The sequence below is a fragment of the Amborella trichopoda genome, chromosome 6 (assembly GCF_054954075.1).
Source record: "Amborella trichopoda isolate Santa Cruz 75 chromosome 6, AtrichopodaSantaCruz75HAP2 v2.0, whole genome shotgun sequence".
In the NCBI taxonomy this organism is placed as follows: Eukaryota; Viridiplantae; Streptophyta; class Magnoliopsida; order Amborellales; family Amborellaceae; genus Amborella; species Amborella trichopoda.
The window spans coordinates 282,227-293,352 of NC_142341.1; the positions used below are offsets into that span (position 1 = coordinate 282,227).

At 37.5% G+C, this 11,126-nt stretch overlaps 1 protein-coding gene across 1 annotated transcript; it reads left to right on the plus strand.

Moving 5' to 3' along the window:
* The first annotated feature begins 392 nt into the window (after positions 1-392).
* LOC18434650 (uncharacterized) lies at positions 393-3,646 on the plus strand. Its single transcript, XM_006844713.4, has one exon. It carries the CDS (start codon positions 2,181-2,183, stop codon positions 3,429-3,431), a length of 1,251 nt encoding a protein of 416 aa, XP_006844776.2. The 5' UTR covers positions 393-2,180; the 3' UTR covers positions 3,432-3,646.
* Positions 3,647-11,126: the final 7,480 nt, after the last annotated feature.

Below are 11,126 nucleotides of genomic sequence, written 5' to 3' on the forward strand. Positions count from 1 at the left end.
GATGGAAACTTGACACGTTATTGCTGACAAAGTGACTACGGCAAAGTTAGGAATGAGGTTAATGCAAGGCAGTTAGAGTAGCAGGACACCACTTGATGTCTCCAGTTTCGTTTTTATCAAAGACAAGTACCCCTTACTCGCTGAAATGATAAAAAAACACGTCTTCAAAGGGCTGCAGCTCTATTAAAACAAGTACGCATCGCCTCGAAACTCACCAAAAATTTGCAGTTCTAATGGTAGAAAACCTTTATATTAATCATATGGCCCTTTTATTATTATGGTTCGTGAAGAACAATTAAGATTTTTGTCTGGTCTTGATAGGGATACAACTCCATCGAAACAAGTTAAGCCTCGCCTCAAAACTAATAGAAAATTACAATTATAGCTTCCAAAAATCTTCATATCATTCATATGAGCCTTTGACCATTATGGTTGTGAAAAAAAAATTAAAATTTCAAACCCTAAAATTAGTACATATTGTAACATGGGAAGGGACCTTGGAAAGAATTTGCCTCAAGCTTTTGATAAGGATTGATCGATGGGAGACGAAGGGTCCTATACAACAACTTAAATCGCACAAGCTTGGCCTGCCCTGCCCTGGCCTACCTCCATCTTAGGAGGAGCCATATGAGGCGGAAGCACCACGTACGGTTTTGAAGCTGAGTATTTCGGTTAATGGACCCAAGGAAAAGTATGATGATTGTAGATAAAGGGCGGCCAGGCTACTATAAGATACCTGTAGGGATTGGTGCCCCATGGGGCAATCTACAAATTGACGCATGGGACTCACCTGGGGAACCTAGCATGTCACATGTGCTCTTTTTTTCATTTTCCTATTTGAAAGGAAAGAAAAAGATTTGATTCAAAGTCAAGATCCCGTATCTGAGCAAAGCAGCTTGAACTATCGATTCTTCATCATTCATTTCTGCCATAAAAAGAAGTGTTCACGAATTCGTAAGATTTGTACCATTGTTTGAGCTTCAAATTTCAATCGGTGTTTGAAGTTGATTTTAGAGCCATATTTAATGACGATGATACGTATCAAATTTTATATTTAATACTTTGTAGAAAAATTACAATTTGTGAAAAAAAAATGTATATTGTGTATCGGGTTAATGTAAAAAGAATACATCGCAATAAGTATTTATGGAAAAGGTTGGTAGAGTGTATGTACTTTATTATAAAAAAAACATTAGATAAGGTTTAGGTAAGTGTGATTTAATTTCTATTATTATCATTTATAATTTTTTTATAAAAAACCTTGATATGAATAACGGATACAAGGAGGGGTGGACTCTTCACACGATTAAAATACTCGAAGACGTGAGATGATGATGGGGTTGGTGGCTGAGTCATGACATTTTGAGACAAGTAACCTCGGGTAGATAAAAGGGCAGTATACACGGTGTGTGTAGGACGGGGGAGGAATATGAAGTTTGGGCGGGCCGGGCCGGGCGGGGGCGGTTTGAACATCAAAAAAGAAAAATGCCTTGCCCTTGGTTTAGAGGGAGAAGGGAAACTGGAAGGGCACGTAGACGTAGAGAGAGAGAGAGAGAGATTGAATTAATGGAAGGGGGTGGGGCCACACAAATATACGTGTAGATCAACAAAGGAAGTGGGACCACACAAAGATATGTATGAAAGAGACAAATATGACTACTCCCAACCCACATGCACATGCACATGCACATGGTCATGGTCATGGTCATGAGCATCATCCACCCTTCCCCTCATTTGGGATGGAAGGAAGGCATTTTAAATAGTCCCACATGGCCCATCATCAATCCACCTGCATTAACTAAGAATCCACATGAAATGGACTTGCATCTCAATTGGAGGAGAGAAGGATGGAGTTTGGACGGACCCTTTTCATTTCTTGGGTTTTGTCACTTCTCTCTCTCTCTCTCTCTTCTCCCCGCCTTAAACAAATACCCACACCACGTGCTTCTGCACACGTCCCACCCTCTCCTGACCCACTCATTTAATCCCTCCCTCTTTCTCTCTCTACATTTTGATGGTCGATCTCAACACCAACAACCCATGGATGGCGTTCCAGATCTAGAGAGAGAAACAGCCTTTCCCTGATCTGCAGGAGATAGAGAGATAGAGAGAGAGAAAGCTTTTACTCTTCTGCAAGAGAGATAGAGAGAGAGAAAGCTTTTACTCTTCTGCAAGACGGCATGGGAGGAGACGATATGCAGGAAGGGATGCAGTGTAGCAGCCACCCTTTGCGGAACAATGGAGGGATCTGTGCCTTTTGCCTCCAAGAGAAGCTCGGGAAGCTCATCTCCTCCTCCTCAAATCACAACACCCGCCTCTTCCCCTCCTCCTCCTCCTCCTCCATCGACCCATCCCCTCTCTATCCTCCTCTACCTATCTCTTCCTCCTCTTCCTCCTCCCCCAACACCAAACCCGCCGCTTTGGAAACACACCTTCCACCATTGAAGCTCCACTTTCCCCTCATCCAAGCAACAAAAACTCCAAATAACAACTCATTCCTCACCACCACCACTACCGCCTCTGCCTCCGACAAGAAAACGATAACCACCACTGCTACTGCTACTGCTTCTGCTGCCGCCGCTGCCACCGCCTCCTGTTCATCAGCCGTCTCAGAAGCAACGCTCCCACCGCAGCTCATCATGAAGCGGAGCAAATCGGTGGCGGCACGGCGCGTCTTTGATGGGGATGACCCCCCGAGGCCTTACATAGCGGAGAACAGCCCCCGTCGGAAGAGCTTCTGGTCCTTCCTCCACTTCGCCCGCAAGCGAAGGTCATCAGATCCATACTATGCCAACAAGAAGCAATGGGCACCTGAGGGGAGGCTGGCAATGCAAGGCGGGTGTGCCACCGTCCCCGAGGCACCCACAGCAGGGTGGGTTATGGTCTCGGGCAAGGAGAACGAGAGCCCCAATGGGGGCCAGCCACCAGCCGACAACCTCGACCGGAAGGTGGCGAGATCAAGATCGGTGGGGTGCGGCAGCCGGAGCTTCTCCGGGGAATTCCTCGAGAAGTTATCCACAGGCTTCGTGGATTGCACACTGAGGAGGGTGGAGTCGCAGAGAGAGGCCAAGCAACCACACAATTACTGCAACAACAACAACAACAAGATCGTGTTGCACGGCAGCCGCGAGCATTCAGAGGAGATCAAGGACAGAGTCAGGTGTGGGGGTTTATTCGGAGGATTCGGAGGCTCTTCTTCCTCATCATCATCTTACTGGATCTCTGATGAGCATCTTAACAATGGAAGCAGCAACAGGATCTCAGGGCCTCCTCACAGCAGGAGTAAGAGCTGGGGGTGGGCTTTTGCGAGCCCCATCCGAGCTTTCCGACCATCTTCATCTTCGGCCACCAAGCTTCCGAATCGCAGAGATGAAGGAAATGTCGCCCATGTTGCTGCCACGCCTCGCCCCATGGTTGTTCTCAGAGGCTAGAAACGGTTTTTTTTTTTTTTTTTTTTTTTTCAAATTTTCCTATCTTCTATTTTTTTTTGAGGGGTTTCTTGAGTTTGATTGCCATATTATTGTTTTTTTCGTTTTTGTTGATTTCTCTACACATGTATTCTACTGTATTTATCTAAATCTACTCGTGAACATATGAGGAGAAGAAGATATCTTTGGTGGGGTGCTACCCATTCTTTCTGAACCAACCCATCTCTTCTCCTTTTGTCTTTGATTCTCAACTTTACAATGCTTTTCCTTTTTCCTTTTCTTTGAGTACAGTAAAAAAATTTCAATTATGTACCTTCTTTGATTCTCTCCATTCTTGTTTGTTATGTCTGATTTTATTTGTGCCTGGGGATGCCATTATCATGGACGCAATCTAATCGATATAATTGTGAGTATTGAATTTACATTTCTCCACTATTGTTTAGAGCATTGGCTTTCGCACCTTTTTCAATTACTAATTAAAAAAATAAAATATCATTGATGTTGTTGTCTTACTGTAAACTTTTTCATCTGAAAATGTGGGCATTTGCATTGTCTCCTTGAATGCAAATTTTTTAACAAGCAGTAATTATTGAAAAAAATGTATAATTAGGCCATTTATATTTAGTACAAGGTGGTCACAACTAATTTTGACCATTAGATGACTACATTTTTTTATCGATTAAGCTCAAAGTTAAAAAGAAATTTTTTTGAATTTTATGACACCTAAGCTATCAAATATTATATTGGATGGTTGTAAATAATTGTGATTTTTTTGTACAAAAAATAAATGTTCTCATTGCATACAAATCCCATGACTCAAATTTCTATCCAATAATATGATAATAATAACAATTTATATTAGGGAAAAGTTTATATAGAGCTAAGGCTCTAAACAATCAAATTTGGGCCTACCTCAAAAAGTTTGCCAGAAGAGGTTGTTTGTTGCCCAAATATCTTCAAATTAATCATCTCTACATCAAGATGCATGGACATGAGAAAAAAATGGATTTCAAGTTTGGGAAATAGTGCCTTTTGTAACATATTTTTAGACCGTTTCAATTTTCAAGATTTTCATAAATCTATTGATCTATACTGGTTTTTGAAGCTTTGAACTTTATAAATAAATGGATAATAGGTGCTGTTTGTATAAAGCCTTAGCTCTAAACAATCAAATAAGAGCCTACCTTCAAATAGTGTTGATAAATATGCGTTCAACACTAAAAAAGTTTGTGGTAGTTTTAAAATATGTTTTCATCTTTATTTATGAAGTTTAAAGCTTCGAAAGTAGTGTAGATCGATAGATTTATAAAAACTTGAACATCTTGAAAATTAACGGTCCAAAATGCATTATAAAATACACTATTTCTTAAACTCGAAATCCATTTTTTTCTTATATCAATGCATCTTGATGATCAAATTGAGGATATTTGAGCACCAAAACAATCTCTTCTAGTGAAATTTTTGATGTAGGTTCTAATTCCATTGTTTGGAGTCTCCGTTCTAAACAAACTTTTCTCTAAATAAATATAAAAGTATATTTTAAAGCTATCTCAAAGGATTCTCTCGATGCGGTAAAACCAGATTTTTAGGCACGGTAGGCTCTAACTTGATTGGTGAGAGCGTAGGGTCTCTCTGTACAAAGGGCACCCGTAGTATTATCTTTGGCTGTTGTGAAAGAGTACTCTGCTTTGTCCCAAGCGTGGCTAACATATCGTTTTGCACTTTCGCATGTCTTGTCTTTTGCTTCATGGATGCAGACACATTTAATCATTCCCCAAAAACCCCCATCATCTTCACTCTCTGCTCTTGCCAAAAGGGCGAAGGTCCTCCTGTCTTACAACACCACCCCATTTCCCTATACTCGTCTCTCTCTCTTAGACAACGGTCACTGTTTTTTTACCTGACCTTCCCTACACTCTCATCTCCATCCTCACCTCTCTTCTCTCTTTCTCTTACTCCCATTATTGTGCATAACATCGATCCCGGTCAGTGTTAAAAAAATCCATCCAGCCTTAGTTACGACTAAATCGGCCGATTCAATTTTATGCGATTCTATCAAAAATATATATATTAAAAATATTTTTTTAAAAATTTATAAAAATTATATTTCAAGCATACTTAAATAAAGTATATCCAAATGAAAATTAGTGAAAAAATGAACTTTAAATTATCAATTTCTGTAGAGAGATTTTGTTAAAAAAAAACTTTTTTAAAAAAATATATAAATAATATTAATGGCCGAAACACTTTCCAATCTTTATTCAAAAAAGCGAATTACGAACAAATCTTTTATTTTTAAAAATTTTATACACTTTTTTTTAAAATATGGGGCCAAATCACCAAAACAAGCCAAAATGAAACCCGATCGTATATGAACCGCCCGATTTGATTTTGCAAACACATCCCCGGAACTCGTTTGCTTTTGAGGGTGACGTGCTTTTTATTTGTTCCATTTATTTTCATTCAATTTGTTTGCCGGCGACTTGCACGTGCAGAGTCTTTAAGAATCTCACATTTTCCATCATATAATTTTGAGTATTTGAAGAGGAGTCAAATCTATGAATGACAATACCACACGGAGGATGGAATCATTCATTAAAGCCGACATTGACAATACCTTCTCCCCCGATTTTTATCGCCTTCTGAATTTCCCTTTTTTCCATTCAATGTATTATCCCAAATTCGCTTGGTGGGGAGTCCATTCCGGCTTAAAGAATTAATTTTGACGAGAAAAAAAAGCCTTTTTTTTTTTAAATTCTTCATTGTATTTCGCTAATTCAAGTAAATACCATTTTCCGTCCACGTATGCATCATCAACAAATTCACTTGAAGTCGAGGCTTTTGAATATTAGGCTTGGACCAAATCCAAGTGAAGCCTATTGATGTTCTTTCAGTTAGATTCGAGTCGAGTTTGCTTCAAGCTAATTCGGCTTCGACAAAAAAATATCTATGTAAATTTATTTTTTGACTTTTTAAATTTCTATTATTATTTTTATATATAAATATCTAATTTTGTTTTTTTTTTTTTTTTTTAAAAAAGTCCCAAGTCTTCATCTGAATCGGCCGAATGACCGAATTACTTCATTTTTCTCGCCAAAATTGAAAAAGACTTCGAAACGAATCTGGCAACATCGGTATCAACGACTTAATCTTACCATTAAACCTTTGGCACCAAATTTTTAAGAATGAACCAAGTTACACACTGCCGACCAATATTTAAGCCGCATTGCTCTGTTTTACATGAACCATTGGGGTCCAAAAAGTCGGACTTGGGCTAGGGCTCACTAAGGAAACACCGCTTACCTTCACTGGGAGTAGAAACTCACATTCACATATATGACTATAGGAAGCGTTTCGATGCATCAGCCCATATGCTGCCGCGTCAAATGGGTTAGTATGAATAGGTTTAGGATTCACGAAAAGATGTAGCGGTGTTTTACACTGTATAACTAACTCAACCTTCATCCTTTATCTAAGCTTGAGACAGATATGACCGGCTTCTGACTAACCTTGGCTTTGTTTGAACCTTAAAATTGGTCTATCTTAAGCATTTCTTTTGTACCATTTTATTTCAATGCTTTACATTTTTTTTGTTTAACGTGCTTTCCATATTATTGGGGTTTGTTTTGTGACCTAAATCCGAAGATCGAGGGGATTAGATTCATGTGTCCATTAGGACACAGTAAACATTTCCTGCAGCTATTTAGATTTGGAAAAAGTTTATAGAAGGTAACACCTAAGCGAACCTCAAAATCAACCGGAAAAGGTTATTCCTACGCTAAAAAAGCTCTCCAATTAATCATCTTGACCTCTAGATGTCTGAATATGAAAAAAGAAAAAGAAAAAAAGGTTTCAAGTGCTAAAAATAGTGCATTTTGAAACACATTATCTTGGACCGTCCATTTTCGAAATTTTCAAGTGTTTACGAATCTGCATTATCTACACCATTTTTTGAACTTTAACTTTTATAATTAGGATAAAAATAGATTTTCAGGTTATTGTAAGTTTTCTAACTTGCAACTTCCTAAGGAATTTAAAGGTGCGACTCATTTTGGTTGTTTATTTTGGACACCTTGTATGAACCTCACCATTGATATTTTGATAAGATGTTTATTATTTTGATTTGCGAAATTTATGTATGGATTAGAGTTTTTTACCATTATAACGGAATGACCCAAAAATGACCCATTATTAATTGGAAGCATGGGTCTCCGAATTTTTTTAATTTTTGCCAAGTTTGCATTCGATTTGATTTTTCGGACCGCTTGGTTACCCCGAAACTTATCGTTTTTTACCAAGTTTGTCCCTAGTCCTCGAACTGCAATCTATTACAACTTTCTTTGGAAAAACAGTCCGATGGTTCAAACATCATACCACATTATATTGAAAAATTTTATTGAACAAAGTGGTCTGATGTTAGAGCCATTAGACCGCTTTTTATTGCAATTTTTAGTGAAAATCAAGCGATTCGATTTTTCTAACATCGGACTACATTCTGTTGAATTTCTATTAGTGAATGATGCGGTCTGATGCTTAAACCATCGGATATCATCCGGTTACCATTTTTTTGTAGAATTCAAGCTGTCAGACGTTCTAACATCGAACTGCATTCTGTTGAATTTTGGAGTGAACTGTGCGGTCTCATGTCAAAAACATCGGATCACCTTTTGTTGTATTTTTTTAATTGAACTAAGGGGTATGATGTTTGAACCATCGGACTACTTTGTGTTGAAAAAACAAATTTAAAATCAAGTGGTTTAATAGAACATATGCATGCACTTTGAATACAATAAGAAAATTATCCTCTTCTTTGAACAACTTACAAGTTTTCCCCAAAAAAACCCCAAATCTTTTTCTCAAAAAAATCCCTAATCTATAACAAAGAGAGTGAGATTTACATGTAGTGGAAGTAGGGCTATGAGAGAGAGCGAGGCGGGAGATAAGAGAGAGAGTGAGATTGAACCAGGGAGAGAGAAAGAGGACCGAGTGCAGATGAGATAGAAGAGGGAAGAGAGAGAAAGATAATAGCAAGTGTTCGAGAGGGTAAAAAAAGTGGTTTGATGTTTTAAACATCTAACCAAAGGCAAATTTAGTATATATATATATATATATTGGATCCTTCCTTTCTAATAATATCGGGCTATTTTTGGGTCATACTGCTATAACATTAAAAAAAAACCCGATCCGTATGTAAATTTCCCTTTTTATTTTAGATAGCCATGGATTAAAAATATCCCAATTATTGATAAATAAGTGGGTATGAAGGGTAAACTAACAAAACTAATTTGGATCAAAATTGTGATCTCTTAACACTCATCTCTCGTCTATGTGACAGGTCTACAGTCATAAGATAGATGGATAGGTAGATGCTACAATTGCCATCACCATATGTATGTAACTGTCTTCATTGATTGGGGCCACAGGGAGGAGACTGCGCGGAGTCCGGATCAAACTGAGGTGGTGTCCCAGAATTCAATTGAGCCCACCTGAGCCAATACTGCCTCGGAAATATCACCACTCTTCTTTTATCTCTTCTGCAAATATGCAACTTTTCTTTAGGATTTGGATAAAATCTGAGCATTAAAGATGCCCATTTCAAATATTGGCTATGTCAAAAGTTTCTAAAACAAATTATTGAGATTCTAAGTTGTGTAATAAGCTGGGAAGAAAAATGTTGTGCTCGGAGGAAAGGGATTAGGTCGTGGTCGTAGCATCCTCATACCTAGTTATCACGTTGTGGTTTTCAATCAGGTTGACACCACCCCCACTGGCACTTTGACAAAAGTTGACGCTCTAATCTATTCTTCTCCATTGAATTACTCAAAAAAAAAAATTGGAAGGAGCAAGCAGATTAGGTTAAATTTAAAAAAAAATCGCAGTTATTATTACCAGATGCTAGCAACAAGAATTTCCAATCCAGGAGCCAGAATTGAAACCAATAAAGGAGGTTCTCCAGCAGGAGAAGAGTGTCAATTACTCCATCCAACAAGATACCTACTTAGAAATTTTGAAAAAACAAAAGAAGAGAAAAAAATCCAATGAGTTCCTGAATACTTACATGTAATGAAGAAAAGTTTGAGGTGCTTATTTATTTTTTAGTTTTTTTCTTTTCAGGTTGGTTGGTAGGTCGAAGAGTTTACATCCCAACTTTTAAGGTCCTGAAAATATTCCCATATAGGGGTTCTATCCAAGGGAGTAAATGCAAGAAGGATCATATAATCTTTTGGTGTAGATAAGAATTACACCATGACACTGTTAGAACAGCTAGATTTTTGTGATAATCCAATTCATTGACCTGATGCCCTAAGGACCAATGCACAAAGAGAGGTGGCCCTCTCACCCACTCATCTCTCTCTGTCTCTAATTTATCTCTCAAGTGCCTTAATTATCAGCCATGTCTTCTATAGGAAACAATGTAGGACCCTATGTAGTCAGCATGTTGCCTCAATCTTCCTACCCCACCATCCAAAGGTCACTGTTGTGAATTAGCTGACTCAAAGTCCCTGAAAAGGATAATCAAATAATGGAATTGGATAGGCAGATTCTATTAATGAAAGTGAAATGTCTTCCAAAAGTTTGGGCCTCTAATGTGAATCCTAGCATTTGAATCATAGAAGAGTCCCAAAGAGGTGGCCCCAATTCTAAATTGCACAAGTGCAAGTGGATGGAGACTCTGATGGGTTAAGATAGAAATAGAAAGAATAATGGGTCAAAGAGTTGAGAGAGTAGCCTTATAAACAGTGAACCTTTTGTTCTTGGAAAGATCATTCTCATTGCCTATTCATTTTCTTGAAATATGAAAATACCCTATCTGATCTTGCCCCTCACCAAGTATATGCTACATTGCTCCCTAGATGGCATCTACATAAAACTAAAGGATATTTGCCATCTTTATTTTTATTTTTTTTGCAAATTTTATTAACATAAAACTTGGGAAGTCCATATATCTAACAAGGGTGTACCAAATGAAAAACAAAAATAATTATGGTTGTGGTTTCTATAAGGTTGCAACCTTAAATAATCCAATTAAGGCGTACCTCCAAATTTTATCGTAGCAACTAATTCTGATATAAAAAATTCTTAGGATTATCTCAAAATCTAGTTTCATATCTAATTATAAAATGTTAAACTCCAAAAATGGTTAAAATCAAGCAGATCTATAAACATAAGAAAATTGACGGTCTAGATAATGTGTTGCAAGTTGCATCATTTCTGGGACTCAATAATTATTTATTTTCATATTCATACATCTCATTGTCGAGATGATCAATTAGAGGTTTTTTCAACATTAAAACAACTTTTTCCGATGGATTTTTGTTGTGCATATGTAATTCTATATTTTAAAGTTGCAACCTTATATAAACTTTTCCCAATAATTATAGAAAAAAATTGACCAAAATACACTTGACTATTTAAGGTCATATTTTTATTTGAATGGTTTGTTTTTTTTTTTTATTGAGTGTGCTTTATAAAGATCCATTTATGCCCCTATTTTTATGTGAATTTACTTGTAAAAATATATAAAATAAAAGCAATTTGCGGCCCTAGGAGAAACTCAGATTTAATATGAATGGTTGAAAGGGTGCCTGCATAACCTTCAATAATTTTCTGTTAGAGAAAACCTGGAATTATAGGTAAGTACGTTTTTGAGTAGGAGTAGAGGGTTGAATAAGAAGGAAAAGAGAGATGAAATAATTG